Genomic DNA, 19,906 nt, shown 5'->3' with positions numbered 1-19,906 from the left:
AGGATAGGATAATACTTTGGTTTTTCAGATTTCTTTCTTGTTCCATTTGAAGAAGAATAAAATGTATCTGCCATATTAAAAACTAGTTACTGTTAAACATCCGTCTGTTTTGTTCTAGTCTTATCATTTTGCTGGCAGAGATTATAGCAAGAGAGGGGGAATGGGATCAAATGCATGCCGGATTGGAAACTGCGTTCCTATAAACACAACAGCTCTTCAATGGGTTATGAGCACTGTCCACTTGGTTATGGCTCTTAATGCATTTCTGTTGTATGATTCGGCTCTGTAGCTATAACCATTTCTGTCAACATATCAAATCTGTTTTAAGGATTAAATTGAGAAAAAAAGAGACAATTTCTACATTCAATGTTTTTTTTATTTCATGACATTTTCATAAATAACAACTCATTGACATTTATTAAAGCTGCAGTTCCCCAGAACTAATAACAGTAACTGTAGTGATAAGTGCTTTGTTTTCAGAGAAAGAGGTTCTCTCTTTGAAAGAAACAAACCTTTATACAGTAACATGGGCTTTACAAATCCATCAATGCCCCATCCGCTATAACATCACTTCATCACCGACACAAAGGAGGCAAGTTCTGAATGTCTGTGATATATATATTACACACAATCAGATCTCTTGCGTGCATGGAAAATTATAAATAATGAGATATTTCAAAATCAGCTTCCTGACTTTAACAGCCCAATACGTTACTTCACAGATTAGTACTAGAAAATGTACTTTAATTTTAACATTTCACCCGCCAAACTATAAGAAATATAACTTTCTGCACTTATTGCATCCATATCTCATCTGAATTCAGATCCGAATAAGACAAAACGCCTTGAGACAACTTCACTTCTGATGCCAGAAGGGAAGTTTCAATGCGCTAGACAGCTTTATGCCTGTTGTCATGCATTAATATGTACAGATCACTGTTTTGTACAGTACTCAGCATGCAGATACTTCCTATGCTCATCTCATAACATAAACAGATGTACGTTCACAAGCATGAGTATATTCAGTGAACGCATTTTTTGAGGCCTAATCTGCACTTCAGCATTACAGACCGCCTAAGATCCTGCATAAAATAATGAGGAATCTTTTCAGACTGAATATGTAACAGAAAGCACATTTGTTGATCATGTGTTGGGGTGTGTCACATAACCGTCATGAGTAAATGTCAGTGACATCAGAAAACACTTTGTGCAAGATGCTATTTTACTTTTTCAAATACATATCCATACCTTGAACATCACAAAAAAACTGAGCTAGATTAAACTTAAATGTCTTAAAAGGTAAATGCCCTCAAACATCACTCATGTAAGAGGAATTTGTTTTTTGTTTTTTAAATAACAGCAGCAGTGATCTAACAAGAGGGTGTCCTCCTGACCACTAGGGGGAGATAAAATAAAAAATATCCTGCTATCCTCTACAGGCACTCCTACACATCTTCATTTGTGTAAAACTCAAAACATGGAAGTTTTCATTTAAAAAAGCCTATTAAACAGTACATTTTACAGAATTACCGATTTACTGCATACATTGCATCTAAACATACATGTGTATCACAAAATTGTATCAACACACCCTAGTCCACTCTCACAGCAAAGTGAAGAGCACTCAGTCCTTCTGAGGAATGCTTATCTAATAAATAAATACATGAGATAATACACATAAAATGCTTGACATGCCACTATTTTCACATAGGTCACCCTTATAACAAACACTTTTTTTTAACAGTGGCTTTGAGTCAATCAAACATTTATGGAGCCAAAAAGAGCACACAATAAAAAGCAGACAGTATTGTAAAGTGATGATATTACGTTATTCTGAATTACAGTACAAAAAAAAAAAAAAAAACATGATAAAGAACTGGCACTATGGTACCAGAATGCCTTTCATTTCTCACTTTTAACTTGTGTATATCTAATGCATTGAAGGTGTAGTTCACTCAAAAACGAAAATTCTAGGACTGCACAAAATATTGCAATTTGTTTTTTTCTGTGGATGACTAATATAACTATATTTGGGGGGAAAAGTAATTTTAGAATGACTGGAGTGATTTTGTAGGGTTAATATATATATAAAGAGCTTAACAATTTGGGAAAACTTGATTTTTTAACTTTTCTGATTAATTGTAAAAATGTTTAAGTTTTAACTTACTCAAACCTATATCAGACAGTAACTATAAATTGAACTCGTCTCTTTCTACTTAAGTTTTCATAGGCCACATTCCCAATATTTTTGTGCTGTTTTGTTTATTGTGATTATTATTAAATAATATAAGGTAATAATACTATTGTACTGTAAAATAAAATTTTAATTTATTGTAAAACCATCAAATTATTATACTAATATTTGCATCTTAGTTACTTTATTTCCAAAGTTAAACCATCAAGCTTTTACTTTGACAAGTTGCCAGCAAATAAATATATGAAGAGTTCAGATGCAAAAGCCTCTAAATGCCATTTGAAATTTTCATCTTTAATGATGTTTTTTTATCAAACTTGTATATTTAAGTTCAGTAATGTCACTTAAATAACAATTAATAGGTAATTAGCATTGCCATTTAAGTGAAATTACTGAACTTAAATATACAAGTTTGATAAAAATCATCATTAAAGAAGAAAATTTCAAATGGCATTTAGAGGCTTTTGCATCTGAACTCTTCATATGTACTGCCTTTTTTCAGAGTAAAGCACGGCACTGTATTCATTTAAATGTAATCCGCTGAAACTGGTAATGCATATAATATTTATTTAAATAAATTGTAGCCTGCACAATTTGACAATCACACTAAGCCATGTCACAAAATGTAATTTATTTTGATATAGCCTACTGTGTAGCCCTAGAAAATAATTTACTCACCCACATCTCAAAAGACTTGGACCTGATTCTGTTCCACAGAATACAGAAAGTCGTACAGGTAAATGATGAGTTTTCATTTTTCGGTGAACTATACCTCTGGTTCATCCCACACTGCATCCAGTAAGATAACCATACTGACATGTCTGATGCGTCCCGACTCTGTTGTTCGTTGTAAATATTGAGCAGTTTCTGAGATGTTGCAGTGGTCATCTTTAGGTCTGGGCCTCTGGCAGAGCTAACCCTGGCTCACAGGTTGCAGCGGATAGAGCCAGACCCGTTGCTCCCCGACAGAGCAGTCCCTTTGCAGTGGCTGCAGACGCTTCCCCTCTGTTGAAGTTCCTGTAAGGTCTTCGTGGAGGTCCACGGTGCGAGGGAGGTGGTCCACGCAGGCACAAGGAAGGGAAGCTGAACCCCGTCAGACAACAGGCCGGACATGACATGACATCGTCTTGTTCATTAGTAGGCGGTAAAGGCTCCGGGGCGGGGCCTCGGTATCCTTTGAGTCTAGCCCATGCAAACGGGCGCCCAGGCCTCAGCAGTCCATTGTTGTTGTCCAAACGGGGAAGGGGAGGTAATAACGTTGGTCCGTTTGAGATGGGCGTAGCCCAACCGTTGGATTTTAAGGACGGGGAATAAGAAGAACCGCTAATAAGCCGCTTCCCTGACACGTTTCCTTCAGCTGTGTCAGGTGAACTACTACAGTCCATGGGCTCTGTGAGGTTCAGGCCCTCCTTCTCCACCTCTTCCTCCTCCTCTTCTACCCGTTCTAAAGACACCATATCTAAGTCCAGAACCAGGCCTGAGTCCTCCACATCATCTTGCCGTCCTTCCGCCTCCTTCTCTTGAATTCCATCTCCCAGTTCTTCATTTCTCTCATCCTCTTCCTCTTTACGGCCCTCTTGGTCCCGGAAGGGTAGCTGTCGACCCAGATCAGGGGTGCACGGCAGGGACCGACACCTTCGAGGGGGTCCTCGGAGCCCCGGGCTCCCGTTCAGTGGTGGGGAGGCACAAGGGTCTGGAGGTGGTGGAAGGGTAAAGGTAAGAGAGATGACAGATTTGCTAGGGGTGTCGAACAGCTTGATGCGACCACCGTTGAGGTCTTGGCGAAGAGAGAATGGGTTGACCCGAGCAGGAGTGCCTAAACATGGTGATGTGGCAGGGGGCAATACGTCTGACTGACTACGTGACAGGCGCTGGTCACCGGGATAGCATGGTGAGCTTCTTCTCCTATACGGGCTGACGTCAATGGCAATGGGTTCTGAGGAAACCACAACAATGACATTATTTCTTTAAGAGTGGTAAAGAAAGTGTTGTAAAAAGAGTTCAAGTTTAAACCAGTGAATTTACTTTTAAAAAACAACCAAAATATTTTAAATTTGCATATAATATACACAGCTATTCAAAAGTATGTTTTTTTTAAAGCTTTATTTGTTCAAAAATATAGTAAACAGTAATTTTGTGAACTATTATTACAATTAAAAAGAACCAGTCACATAATACTTTAGAAATCATTGTATTATTTGGGGCTTAAGAAACATTTCTTATTTTGAATGTTAAAAACAGTACAACTTAATATTTTTGATTTATATTTTAATTTATTTGAAATAGAAATCTTTCGTAATATCAGAAATGCCTGTATCATCGCAATTTAAATCAGCACTATGCAGGATTTCCGTTTTTGATAAACTCTGACGTGAGACGCCCAACATTCAACCCGTAAATAGTCATATAAACCTTGCAATAACTCCGAAGCTATTCAGTTAAAGCTACACTGTGTAACTCTTTTAGTTTATTCTTAGCTAAAAATACTTAGTTCTTTCAAAAACATATGTGCTCATTAATGTATATTTACTTTGTTCAAGTAATAAAGTATTCTCGTGAGTGTATAATATGCCATTGAAAATACATACGGGTAAGGGGCTCTAGTGTCGGTCACCATGTTGCCCCTCCATCTTGAAAGTACATTAGCCAAAGAGGGACATACCCGTTAATTCAAGCTTCGCCTTTCGCGTTTTGACGTTTGATTTAACACTCATGGACGAGGTCAAACTGGAAGCCATGTTAATCTTGGACTACACTGGCCACCGTAGGAGTTAAAACGAAATCACAATTGAGAGGAACAGAAACTAATATTCACTGGATGGTCATATAACTTTTCACCGCTAGATGGGGGTAAAAATCACACAGTGTAGCTTTAAGGTAAAAAAACGGCATAGTGCTGCTTTAATGCATCCTTGATTAATAAAAGTATTAATTTCTTTAAAAATGTACCTTTTTTTTTTTTTTAAACTGACCCCACACACAATATATACACACGTGGGCTTAAATTCAATTATTCATTTAATTAATGATTATAAAAAATAATTCATTACACTGATTTATTTATCATTACTTACCTAGGATGACTGGAACTTCACTTTTCACTCTTTCTCTCTCGTTCATCTCAAGTGTTACTACTATTTCAGAAAAGGCAGGGCGACTGTCTGCACTCATCTACCATAGACATAAAATAACACATAAAAAACGATCTCAGTGAATAACATGAACAGTTTTATACAGATCTACAGATCCTATGTGTTTTTGAATTTTCAGTTTTATTTTATTTTTGGGTACGTAGCTTACATTGCAGCAATTGACAGCCAGGCGAAGGAATGGAGGCGGACAGTCTCCCACCATATGCCCAAAGGCTTCCACATCCAGTCCAAAATCCTACAGTCAAACAGAACATTTTATTTTATATGTATTTCACTGATCAGGCATCTTCAGACAGAATACAAATACACACACAGATAAACTTGAAATACATATTTAACTTCAATAATGAACAACGTGTTGCTTTCTAAAATAAAATGAACTATGAAAAATCTATTTTGTAGAAATATGCAACATGCTGCTCGACCAGCAGAGGGAGGCAGTGCTCTAGTGGTCATGCTCAGATTTAGAGATGTTGATTCATTATATAGTTATTCATATGCACATGCATCATATAAAAAATAAACATGCGAGTAAGTGACAAAATAAATATAATTATTTCTACATTAAGTTTGTTTTGTTTACAGATACATAATTCAATTTTAAAATCAATACAATTCAATACAATTTTAGAAAATAAATATTTCTGTTATCATTACCTAAACAATAGACTTTCTATTAATAGACTAGATTTTCAGACTAGATTGAAGTTTTTGTCTTTGAACAAAAAATCTTTAAACTTAAATTTAGCAAAAGTGATTAAGTGATTTTTTACACAATCTCTAGGCTTGATTTATATATGATAAACCAGCTTATGATTCTATGCTTGACTGTGTTTCATGTGGTGTTAAGCAGCTGTATGATGTACCTCTGTCCGTGGGAGAATATCTGGGTCAGCCTCAATTCGAGCAATAATCTCACAAAGGATTATTCCATATGAAAAGACATCCGCCTATGGTATGAACATGACATGAATGAAGTAACACAAGCACATGAGCAGAGCTGAATATTGATTTGTTAGTTTTCAAAGACAGGATACCTTCTCATTGTACAGCTCTCCTCTTAACATTTCTGGAGCCATCCAATAGGGGGAGCCCACAACCGCCAAAGGCTGCTTTTCAACACCATCACTGTAGACAAGCATGCATGTCTTCAATCAGTATTTGAGTTTTGTTTGGAATAACATTCTGAATATATATTCTTTCTTATATGTGTAATAAGTTTGCTTGTATTTCTGGGTTAAATGTGTGTCATAAATCTGTATGATTTCTGTTATATGTAAGATAAGGTATGCACTGACTGACCTATAATCAGGGATTTTCTCTGCCAGCCCAAAGTCCCCAACCACAGCTGTAAAAGCACCATTGTCACAACGCACCAGACAATTCTGTAAAAGAGTGTTGTGTCAGAGTGTTGTGTACAAAAAGGTTAAGCAAAACAAATCTGATTCATTTAGCATTTAATTCAGGCAAAAAACGCTTGACACACTTAACTGCAAACACTGAAATGGCATACACTATGTGTGGTACAGTACAAAATGTTAAGTGTCCTTTATACTGTTCATTATTTTTCCCATAAAGAAACAAGATTATCCCTTACTTTCCTCAAGTTGGCAACCCTAGTGTTAATAGAATATATCAGTGAATTGTAATTGTGTCTGTACCTTAGATGTAAGATCTCGGTGGAAAATGCCCTTGCTGTGTAGATATTGCAGCCCTCTTGCAATGTCCAGAGACAGACCTATCCTCACAGTCCATGACAGATATATGTCACTGTCCAGTAGCTGCTCCAAGTTGCCCCCATTTATGTACTGTAAAGCAGTCACACTACAGTTATCATCACATCAACCAGACAGTCCGTTAACTCCTGTAGTCTGGATTTCTGTGCAGTGTCTTACCTCTGTTAGAGCATGAAGCTGTCCTTCGTGAACACATACACCCAAAAACCTAAGAAAGACTTCAAGGTGAGTATTGGATTGTTTTTTTCTTTTCTTTTTTGCATTCCTTTTGTAAATAAGCACTTTTAACCTCGGATAATTCCCCCATGGGATACATAAAACAAACAAACAAACAAAAATATACCACACCACAATCTCATTCTCATCACATTCAGTTCAGACTTTACAACTACACAACTCAAGTAAATATTGCAATATAAAAACTGGTGTAATGCTGCTATTAAACAGTAGTGAAGTAAACAATTCATTGTAGTGTTGGGAAGCATTTCATAGGGCTGGGCGATATGATTTTTTTTACATTTTTATTTTATCGATAATCACCTTAAAAAAATTGCGATATCCAATTACATAGTCACAACACTGATATACACCGTAAACACACACCATTATGAGTTTGAATGCACTAATTGATAGCCTGCGATTCAGTTAGTTTAATTTAATTATTGAAACGTTAAAGGTTTTAGGCTACTTTGGTTAGTTTGAACTTAAAAGCTTTGCTGTTACTGTATGTAAGAGGTGAATGCCAGTATCCACACCGGCACGGAAACTGACTGACGAAATAAAAATTACTGATTTATTTTTTTAGAAACACAAGTAATTAAAAATTATATTTATGTATTTTATTTTTCATTTTTTAAACGCTCCTAATAAGCTATAACAGAGCTGCCAACACTGGAAACTCCAAACCTAAAAAAAACCTAAAAAGATTTTACTGAATATTGGAGTATTGGCATGAGATATTTAAAGCACTTTTTGCAAAATAACTAAATAATATATATAAAATAATTTTAATTACAATGGTAATGCATGTAATTTTTTTTGTATTTATTAATATGTGCATTTAAATTAATATTCAGAAACAGATGCCGCTACATAGGCTGCAACCATTTTATTATTGTTTTCCTGTTTAACTTTTATTAAACTGCAGACCAAAATAAACTACTTGATAGTAATGTTTTTTTTAAATGGAGATATCACTGCTATTTCAAATTTATAGGATACAGTTTTTTTTCATCTGCAGAACAAAATAAATTGCATAAAAATGAATAGCAACATTAACTTAGGAATAAAAACATCAATTTAAGATGTGTATGTCATGATTATGTTCAGTTAGTTTCACTTTCATGGACTTTTAGTTTGTTCATCGTCTGTTTCCTGTTTCCTTTGTTCTAGTTTTCCCGCCAGTCATTTGTCACCATAGATATTCATTTAATCAGAGCTTATCATTATTGAGTTTGTTGTGATTGAGTATTTAAGTTCCTCATTCCTTGCTGTGTTTGTCTAGAATTGTTGGTATTTGCTATGGACTCTGTCTCAAATTGTTTGCTTCTGTAAATTAACCTAGTTACTTTCAAAACTCTTAACCTGACATCATCATCTTCGGAGTCTAAACATGACAAAATACCAGACCAAATAGGGACATTGCAGCTGTAAATACTGCGTCTAGAAGCTGCCTAGAACTTAGAGGAGGAATTAAAAAAAAAAATTCTGAGCCTGAATCATTTTTCAGGGATGTTGTTGGAGAGAAACTGCACAGACAGACTGCTCTTCAATGGCACCATTTATTTTTAAGTATTACAGCTGTATGTTAAAATTGTAACTGAAATACGTAAATAATGTAAAATAATTAACAAAATCATTATAGAAACACCTGTATAAAATCTAGTGATTGTGACATTTATTTTGTATGATTTACAATTACTTACAGTATATATCTACGTATTGTTATCCTTGTGCTTTGGTTGCATTCTGATGGCATTATTTAATACAAAATACCTCCATAGCGGTAAAGATATCTTCAATTGGTAGATATCTCGTAGATAATGTTAGAAAATCTCGCTCGTCCCACGAATTTATTCCGGACGCTGTAGTTACAAGCCGCTTGTAACAGCTGGTCTGATGTTGTATGCACCAGTAGGTTACACTTGTTGCTTCATTGTGTTGTATTTGAATGTATAAACCCATGTTGTTGCTTCATTATTAACACTCCCTGTGATATTATTCCCATGTCGGCTTGACCGCACTCTGCCAGCTAGATTTGCTTCAGCTAGAGTGTTTCAACCAGGTCTGGTACCCGAAAGGTGAGGCGGGGCTTTAGTTTTTTGTTGTATTCACCTGCTATGGCACGTGTAACATTTTTTCTGTCAACTCTGCACATATGAAGAGTTCAGATGTAAAAGCCTCTAAGTTGAAATTTTCTTCTAGAATGATCATTTTTATCAAGCTTGTACTATATGTAAGTTCAGTGATTTCACTTAAATGGCAATGATAATTACCTATTAATTGTTATTTAAGTGAAATTACTGAACTTAAATACAAGTTTGATAAAAATCATCATTAAAGAAGAAAATTTCAAATGGCATTTAGAGGCTTTGCATCTGAACTCTTCATATCCTTCATGATCGATATTGCACGTTTGTCGATGGAGCGGGTTCAGAGTCAGACCATACTAAATGTTCTAACTGCGTTTGTGCAGGACAAAGCTCTGGGGACACCAGAAGTTACAGGGACTGATGGAAGATGTACAATGTACACAGGCTACACCGTAATTTCAATTTTAATGGACAGTAAAACAAAGGAAGAACTCCGTACAATCTGATAGGTATCATTATTTGATAGAACACCGGCACAGTAGGCCTAACTTCGTAAATGACTCGTGGCTAAACAAAGGCAGAGTACCGTAACTCAATATGAGCGTTCCAAAACAAAGCCAAAGAGTGGTAACTGGTGTCACGGTGTTCTGCCTTAGTTTCTCAAGGGCTTTTGGAAGTTACTGTTAAGACAACCCATTATTTTCTAAAAAGAACTACAGAATTGACTCAAGATACTTATCCACATGATAAAGGAGGTCTTGAATGTGTCTTGAGATCCGGCACGGAGTCGTAATACTTTAAGTCCTGTCAACATCAGCCACTGTGCGGCGTGTGATGACCTCTCCTTAATGGACGGTTTCTGGTGTGGGAGCAGGACAATGAGGTTAATTTCACTCTATGGGTGGATGGATCCTCCTTGGTCACTGGCAAAGCAGTGGATGAGAACATTGCGATCATCCAGCCCCAGCCAACATCCATAGAAATGTCGCCAAGCACAGAGCCCAGCCAGTCTTCATCCTGCAAGACGAACACAACGCCAGAGCCCCCACAGTGAGTCTCACCAGGTGTGTGAGCTGGTAACCTCTGTACCAGTGGGAGTATTGGTGGAGGTGGACACCGAAGCATAACTGATCGATTGGGAAACAGAGGTAATGCTCCCAACCCAGCCCTGCCCTGTATCTACTGTGTTGACACTATCACCTCTGGTCTCTCCAACCCTGAATATTATTTTCCATCACTGCTAATCCCACCCAACCTCTCTCATCCAGATTCGGCCAACCCTTCATCCCCGCTTAAACTGGTTCCATTCAGCCCCTCTTCTTTCCTTTTGCTGTGGACGAATGCTGTGTGGATGAGCCTCGGGTCTAACGGTTGCTAGCTTCACCTAAGTATGTAGTTCGCCTTCAGCATCTGTGCCTTTTACTCCACCGCGGCTCCCTCGTTCCACTGGCTCCACCTGGGTCAGACATCACCCCTCCTATGCCACGGACTTATTTACACCCCTACGGCTCTGTCTGGCTCCACCCTCCCTTCGGGGCCACCTCGGCCCTCAGTTGCTCTGCCTCACTCAGGCCTTGATCTATTGAACCGTCTGTGTCATTTGGATCCATCAACTTTCCGTCTGCACCTAGGGCTCCACTGTGAATGGCTTCTCCGTCAATCATCTCCTGGATGTTGTCAGTTGAGACTCCATCATGCCTCCTCCCTCTGTCGACTCTGCCATAGGCCTTTATCCTGACTGTGCTCTGGTGTAACACCTGGCCACTTCTCCCATCCTCGCCTCCTTGGCGAGGCCACTATCATCACCACTATGGTTCCTTACACCGGGTCTTCCTCCTTTACCAGTCCCTTGTCCACCTCCGAAACCACCTACTCAGCCATTTTACCATGCGAGGCCGCGCCTTCCTGGAGGGGGCGATCTGTCACGATTAGGGATGCACCGATACCGATACCGGTATCTGGTATCGGCCTCGATACCACATTTTCTAAAGTACTCGTACTCGTTAAAAGTCCCCCGATACAGGGGACCGATACCATGTTCTGAGAAATGGGTTAATCACAGCCTACATATAACAAAGGCAGCACTTTGGTCATCATCTTTCATTATTTCGGTTAATGTCTCCCACACTTACTCTTTCTATTTGTGTATTTGCGGAGCTTCCACTCCCCAGTCTTCACCTTTTCTCTTGCCGCCTCCATCTCTCTGCAGACTAGTGATCATAGACATGGCCGGTTCGTGAACGAATCGGTTCTTTTTAATGAACCGGTCGAACCAGTACGCTAAATCGAACTGAATCATTCGCAACAGTTCACGTCTTGCGTCAGAGCTGATCCACAAGTTACTAAAGTTACTCACTTTCAGACATGCCTGACAGTCCCTCCGAGTTGAAATAAACCAATATCCCGAATTATATCTTACTCCAGTAACTCTAACAGTTCACTGAACTGAGACATCTTATTGCCACAGCTGAGAGAAGTGATGAGCACGAGCAGCTGATACTGCGCATCCGCGTAGTAACGAACGCAGAGGTACAGCGGTTCTCGGATCACACCAGTACAGAACTGAGAACTGTTTAGACTGAGCTTGTGTGTCATCTTCGTGCCAGTTATTCAGCCAATAAATAAATTCGGCCTATATATTTCATAGAAAATTGTATCTAGTACTATATAAATACAAAGGTTTAATCGGCATCTTTTTCCAAAAGACCTGACCGACCGCGACCCGAATATCATTAAAAATATTTTTGGATGACCCGTAACTGCGGGGCGCAGGCTCCCGCTCATTTTGGATCAACCCGTGCATCACTGTTGTGGAACAATTTCAAAGTGAATGGCTTTGGGTTAGGAGAATAAGTTTACTTGTAGTCGCCAAGTTACTTATAGTCAGTTGAATGTCTGTTGGGGGACCAAATAAATAAAGTGTTATCAGATATTAAGCTGATCGTACTAATACTCTAGTCTACTAATACTCTAATGACAGTTAGTTGACATGTAATTGAAAAGTTACTTATAGTTAGTAAAGTGGACTATCGAAATAAAGTGTTACCCAAGTAATTTAATCAAGGACCTAAAAACCCGTATATAAAAATATTTAAATCATGTTTTTGTTTTTTTTATTAAGTACTCGGTATCGGTATCGGCGAGTACTGAAATGCAAGTACTCGTACTCGTACTCATTTTTCAAAAAAGTGGTATCGGTGCATCCCTAGTCACGATTATGTTCAGTTAGGCCCTTGTGGACTTACAAACTTGTGGACTTCCTCAGAGTCCACACTTCGGTGACATCATGTAGTGCAGACCTATAGGACCTTTAGCGTGAGTCCTCAAGGGCGGACTCGACAGACTCGATGGTCACGCCGGACACAGGAAGAAGGTCTGGTTGTTGTTGGACAGGAGCTGCGGGTCGATATGCTGCCGATTGATGTTGTTGTTTTTACTTTCGTTTTTATTATTTATTTATTATTATTTCAATTTTAACACAAAATGAAAATGAGCTTAAGAAAAATGCATAGGTTTCAATATTTATCCTATATCTATTAGGCTGCTGTCAATGCACGGATCCTGTTTACGGTCACTTCAGACAAAACCGAGTTTACAGGAATATTTTTTGGTGTATTTTAATGAATGCCACTGCATGTGAATAAATATGTGTATGGTAACTATGGGGCTATGTGAAATATATTTGTCATTTTTTTCCAGATATTGTCGATGATCATCTGGTAACTGACAGTTAGGCCGTGTGTCCACCAAAACGTTTTTCCACACGCCTGGCGTATGTTTTCAATTATTTTCAATGGGAGCGCCGTGTTTTTTAACGTACCGAGGCGCTGAGCGTTTTTTTTCACGCTGAAGATAAAACGCAGCGCACATTACTGTCACTTTTTACCAAGCCGTCCAATCACAGTGGAGGAGGGGCGGGACTAATACCACACCGACCAACTGTCACAACATTCAACTGCTGCGGATATTCTGTATCATAGCAACGAAACGTCTCAACGGAAAAAACGCTGCGCTGCCAAAACGCTCTCAAGCGCCCAAAGCACGGCGCCTTCAGCAGAGCGTCTTTTCAGCTGGCTAAAAACGCTTTGGTGGACACACGGCCTAAAGGACATCATGATACTCGACATTGTTGATATACGATAATTTGTTCATATTGCCCAGCCGTAATTCCATGCATAATGAAAGTATTCCGTCTTTCGTATAACAAAACATGTTTTAAAAAAGGGAAAAGAGGTGAGTGACATACCTGAGGATGTTGGGGTGGCAAAGGCGGTTCATGAGTTGCACCTCTCTCAGCATGTTGGCTTTGTTACTAGCCATTGTGTTCATCTTCAGAGCCATCACCTGCCCAGTGATCCTGTGCTGCACCTGTAGAATACACAAACACAGGCTTAATGACTTTTATACTAAATAAATTGTACATTCGATCCCCTAACCTTAAACCTTCCCATCACAGAAAACTTTCTGCATTTTTTTTCCTTTTCAAAGAAATATAATTTTGAATGATTTGTAAGTTGTTGTTTTTTCTCATGGGGGACCAAAAAATGTCTCTACAAGATAAAACTATCTAATGTATGGAATACCTCGTCGACTGAATCAGTGACACTACTAAAAATCAATATTTTGTATGATACACAAAGTACACCAGAAATGCCTAAACCAAGGTCCATGACCTTTGATTTGGGGGACGACATGCCAGATACTGTAAGCAGTATAACTTTGATTTAATTCATGTTTTTGTGTTAACATCTTTGTAAAAATGTCCATATTATTGTAATATTGTTGGATATAATGCAGCATTTACTTTCAGGCCACGGTGCTTACTGCTTACACAAGTTCGATTTTGTCCATTTGTAATAAACGGTTTGGGCACCTCTGCAGGTGGCAACATTTAGTTTTCTTTGGTCAAACTAAGGTAAGGCAGTATATTAATAATGTATTTTTCCACAGTGTATATATATATATATATATATATATATATGAAGAGTTCAGATGCAAAAGCCTCTAAATGCCATTTGAAATTTTCTTCTTTAATGATGATTTTGATCAAACTTGTATATTTAAGTTCAGTAATTTCACTTAAATAACATTGCCATTTAAGTGAAATTACTGAACTTAAATATACAAGTTTGATCAAAATCATCATTAAAGAAGAAAATTTCAAATGGCATTTAGAGGCTTTTGCATCTGAACTCTTCATATATACTGTATATACAGTATATATATATATATATATATATATATATATATTTCTAAGATTGTATTTCTATTATTGCAATATACTTTACACAGCCTATATATACTCAAATTTAGGAGTTAAATCTATAAGTTGAGACTCGAAATTCCATACCACGTCTTTTTCAGTGAAAATCACAACTAATAATTTTGTTATTGCATATATCTCATTATTTACATCATCATGGATACATAGCAAAAATAGACATATTATAATATAAATATTATAATATAACATAATTGTAAAAACTTCCACAGCTGGTCTTCACAAAAGGGTAAGTGCTTGATCGGTCATGTCATTTAGTCATGTACAGATGCTCTAATTGAGGATAAAAACTATTCACATTTGCACAAGAGTATTTAAAACTTTTTCTGGGCCTAAAAACAGATTTACTCTGAAGCATGTCAAATAAAATTAGGAAAATATAGGAGTTGAGGATAGAGTATCTAGTGGTGATAGACAAGAGAAGGATTTGTATACACACTAATACAATAGTAATAGTCTTTAGTGTTAAATTAAATATAGCTTTTTGGTTTGTATTATTGTGAGAGAGTAAGACAGAGATCCAGTTCAGTATGCTGAGTATTAATAGTCATTAGGCACTAATAGGCTTTCTGGATTTCCCGTCATCCCACCTAACCATGCTGGAATACCGGACATCATTACAATGACGTCACATGCAAAACTTAACATGGGTTTCACCCACTTCTACACATGATCCATCGCTAAACACCACAGCATACATCATCCTACGTTTATAAATCAGATATCGGACTGACTTTGATTTATAACTATTTGCAAACAGTATGTCAACAAACAGTACATTCATATTTCATCATATTTAACAAAGAGTCGTTTGTCAGTCACACAAGACATAATTCATCTGACACTATTTTGTTCCAAATAAATTTGAATTAATGGTGACATCGCAAAAGGAAAAAAGACACATGGCACAAACAACTTTCATGAAACATTACATTTATTAAAAGATACATGCTCAACTTTCTGCAAAGTTTTAGTTGTCTATACTGTAAGACAATTCAAAAATATGAGCCAAAACAGCTGTCTTTCTTTATTTTTAGAGGTCAAAAAAGTCATGTGTCAAATATTTTCAGACCTCACGAGTTATTAGTTATGCTCACGTAAATCTGCAGTACTTTGAAAATAAAAATTAACTAACCACTAATTAAGAATAAACAACAAAAATAGGTATAATATTATGTAATTATGTATTCATATTATTTATGTAATACTACTATTTTTGTAAATTATTACATTTGTGGATTGTTTGACTATGAACTTCATGACAGTCAGTTGTGGTCATGTTCCACTTACTTCAAAATTATTTTAAACAAATAACCCAGATTATTTTTCCGTATTTGCTTTCAAGAAGAAAATCAGAGCCGCCAACTGTTGATAGAAGCAAAAGACATGGGCCAATAAACACACACATACCCCTCTGTGATGAGGCAGACAGATTAGGGCAGGTTGGTAATCTGATTATGCTGTAGAGTGGAACCGTCCTGTCTTATTGTTAATCAGAGGCACCGTTGCTCTTAACATGGACACATATGACACTGTTCTATTATATACAAACATAACATACATTGTAGTTCATGATACTTTAGGAACTACAGTGTGTGTGTATGTATATATATATATATATATATATATATATATATATATATACAGTATATATATATATATATATATATATATATATATATATATATATATTTAGGACTGTCAAATGATTAATCGCGATTAATCGCATCCAAAATAAATGTTTGTGTTTACATAATATATGTGGGTGCACTGTGTATAAATGATTATATATATATAAATACACACACATTCTTTTATATATTTAAGAAATATTTTCATGTATATACTGTATATAGATTTATATATAATTTATATTATATATAAATATAAATATTTTATATATAAATATTTTTTTTGTTAAATATACATGCATGTGTGTGTATTTATATATATATATATATATATATATATACACACAAAACACAGTGCATCCACATATATGTAAACACAAACTTTTATTTTGGATGCGATTAATCGCGAATAATCGTTTGACAACCCTAAGATATATATATATATATATATATATATATATATATATATATATAGGCATTTTTTGGCAAAATGATCATGATACCAAAACATAAAAACTTATATTAATTATGAATTAAAATGAATAGTATGCTGTTAATAATAACAACAATAATAACAACAAATTATTAATTACTATTATTTCTCACAATATAATCAAACAACACTTTTAAATAAATATATTTGTATTCATAAAAGTTACTTCACAGTGAATACCACTGTTAGGTGCTATTCTTAGAGACACACCAAATAGTAGCACTTATTAGCAGATACTAAATAATAATAATAATAAACATTAAAAAGGTTAAGTTGATAAAGTGTGAATATCTATTAAAAATGCATTTATTTTGCAAGCCTCATGAACTTTGTTAATGATCATTTATTTATGGTATATCCATGGCCATGGCCAAACTTAAAGTCATCAAAAGGTGCAACCAGTGGATAAACGTTTGTGGATAAAAAGAAGAGAGGAGGTTACCTTAAAGACTTCTGAGAAGAACCCAGAACCGATTTTTTCACAGAAAAAATCGTCGATTCGTGCCAGGCTGGACACCGCACTTCGCAGTGCCCGGTACGATGATGGCCGCATCCGATTGGGCCCGTAAAGGGCATGAAAAGGTTCTTGGTTTTCATCTTGATCCATTATGATGGACAGGCAGGCAGCGGGTCCCTTCAACGCAGCCAAATATCCAAAGTCCAAATATCCATATCCCGAGTGAGATGGACAACAAATAATCACTTAAAAAAGCAGCTCAACGACTAGTAAAATGAGGTGAAATACTGAGTAACACATAGAATTACTCGATTAAATATTCTCCAAGAAGGGTAAAGAGGTGCACGTGATGAAGAGTGCGCTCGGGCTGTTTCGCGATGGATGCGGTTGCCATGTTTCATATTCCTATATTCCGGTCGTTAAATCAGTAGGCTATTACTCCAAAGAGGTTGTGCGTTATCGCTCGCAGTCCCAGATATGTCCTCCCCAAATTATGTAGCTTAACTCCCAACAGCTTTTACACACAAATCCTGAAAAAAAAAAGGTTTTAAAATAAGTAATATATCATTGCTCCTTAAAAAATAAGCATATGCTGATATATCAAATGAAGCTCCATAAATGGCAACAGAACGAGTAAAATTATGAAGAGAGGCAGCAGCAGTATGGAAAAATCTTATTGCAAGCAAGATAATACAGCAAAACAACTCCAATGGCAGTAAGAAATGCGGTGTGTCCGCACCATCTGTCAAGCCTGGCTAAAGAGAGGATCCATTGCGGATTGTTTCAGACCGCTATGTCAGGGCTTGCTCCGAATGCAATTTATGTTTCGCCTTTATCTACTTTTAAAGCGAAAGCCGTTTTACAGACTAAGCTGAATATTATACATGAGAATTTATAATAAAAGCATCTTTAAGCGTGCACATGCAACCAAGGACGGCATGCACGGCGCCGGGCCCATGCGACTGTCAAAAGAATATGGCACTGTACCTGATTTCAGTAAGATCGAAGAAAAAAGACATTCTCGTTTGGGGACCAACGTTGCATTTAGCAGATCCCCAATGTTTTGTCAACATCTCGTTCGCAAGCTGTCACTGTCCGTCTCGGCCATAGTATAACGTTTATGCCGCTTGTATATTTGCCCGTTCCGTTCATTGGTGAAGAATAGGGGCAGGTCTTGGCGAGGCTGGACATTGCGCGTCGAGCATGCGCAGTTGCGCAGTAAATGCTACAACGTAGGCCAGTGTGATTCTGCACAATTTAGATAGGCTACTTTCAGGAGAATGACAGTGTTCACAAAACAATGGGATATCACGGGCTGCAAGTCATGGAAATCTTAGCTTAATCGAGTTCGAAAGTATTTTAAGCATTTTAGCCAAGATTTGCACAGCAATAATAAGTTTACATTTGCCTTTATTCTTGACATGAGCTTTCGTATTTGGGCTTCTGATTGGCCGCATTATACGTCAATCAAGCATTAAAGCCAACAAGCGGCCAGTGCGCTGGCGTTGCTGAACCATGATGTCACTTTCACATTTCAATTCACGATGCAACGTTAATAGCATGCAGACAGTGACCGCGATGATATCATCGTCGTCATGAGTCAGCACTGCAGTACAAAAAAAGGCCACTAACCCATCATTTGAAATGAAACTAAAATATCATATAAATTTGGCCACTGTTGTGAAATTCCTGTTCTTCCGCTGAAATTCTGGTGAACTCATCTGACTGAAGCCACTATCTTTTAGGGTACCATCTAAATTAAATCAGACTAACATTGTTGCAAAATAAATGACACATTTTTGCTTTGTCTTCAGTGTCATTATTAAAATGTGCAGCCCAATGAATTTGCCCTTACGTTTAAAATGAAATGTTAGCCCATGGAACTGTTTTATAGACTTTATGTAGCAACACAAGTTTTTCGTTTAAATGAACAAAATGTATTCAATAAGCGAGTATATTAAAACAAAACAACATTATTATTACTCTGTCATTTCCCCCCAAATAAAATATAGGCCTATATATTCATTTTACTTGCATAGACATTTTTACTTTCTTTTTCCTTTTTATTGGAGAATATATACATAACGAGACAGGGAACAATCAACAATGCAAGACACTTCCATTGAGACTAACACGGAGTTTGAATTTGAGAAGGAAATTAACTTTTTACTTTCAGATGAAAATGATGATCAAAAGCCTGAATCTGCCGTGGTTCAACAACAGGTGGCAACAGAGAGAAATGTGGACGTCTCTTTCTGCCCTTTAATTTTAATTTTTACATTATCGTTGTTTTTTAATTTATAGCCTAATTACAAAATGTGAAAAATGTGTGAAAATGTGTCAAGAACTTGCTGTTGAATTCTGTGATTTTAAAAGAGCAACAAATCTTTTTACTTCTCTGCTACTTTGAACTTTTGCTCTACACCACATTCGATAAGTTCGTGAGAGATATAATATATAAATATATTTTACAAAATTTTGCTCATAAATATATAATGTAGCCTATACATGGCTATATTATCATGTGTAAAGCCTCAGTTAATATACCCAGATAGAAAAGATGTTACAATTTCGTTTTAAAGGGTTATATATCTAACCCCCTGGTATTATTCAGTCATTTTGGATTTAGACCAAATAATTTTGCATTTTG

At 36.7% G+C, this 19,906-nt stretch overlaps 1 protein-coding gene and 1 long non-coding RNA gene across 2 annotated transcripts in view; both read right to left on the bottom strand.

Moving 5' to 3' along the window:
* The window catches only part of LOC148978505 (uncharacterized), a 104,743-nt gene that overhangs the window by 46,960 nt on the left and 37,877 nt on the right, over nucleotides 1–19,906 (bottom strand). The window lies entirely within an intron of this gene.
* Nucleotides 355–18,426, bottom strand: tesk1a (testis associated actin remodelling kinase 1a). The gene is made up of 11 exons (XM_039690763.2): nucleotides 18,244–18,426; nucleotides 17,242–17,786; nucleotides 13,641–13,762; nucleotides 7,242–7,290; nucleotides 7,008–7,154; nucleotides 6,649–6,731; nucleotides 6,384–6,474; nucleotides 6,213–6,296; nucleotides 5,495–5,581; nucleotides 5,269–5,365; nucleotides 355–4,130 (listed from the first exon to the last, which is right to left on the bottom strand). The coding sequence occupies exons 2-11, from the start codon at nucleotides 17,404–17,406 to the stop codon at nucleotides 3,085–3,087; spliced, it is 1,971 nt and encodes a 656-aa protein (XP_039546697.2). The 5' UTR covers nucleotides 17,407–17,786; nucleotides 18,244–18,426; the 3' UTR covers nucleotides 355–3,084.

This window comes from Pimephales promelas, chromosome 6 (genome assembly GCF_988280905.1).
Source record: "Pimephales promelas chromosome 6, fPimPro1.hap1.1, whole genome shotgun sequence".
Taxonomy (NCBI): Eukaryota; Metazoa; Chordata; class Actinopteri; order Cypriniformes; family Leuciscidae; genus Pimephales; species Pimephales promelas.
The sequence above is the reverse complement of the archived record's forward strand: the minus strand, read 5'-3'. Positions and strand labels throughout refer to the sequence as shown.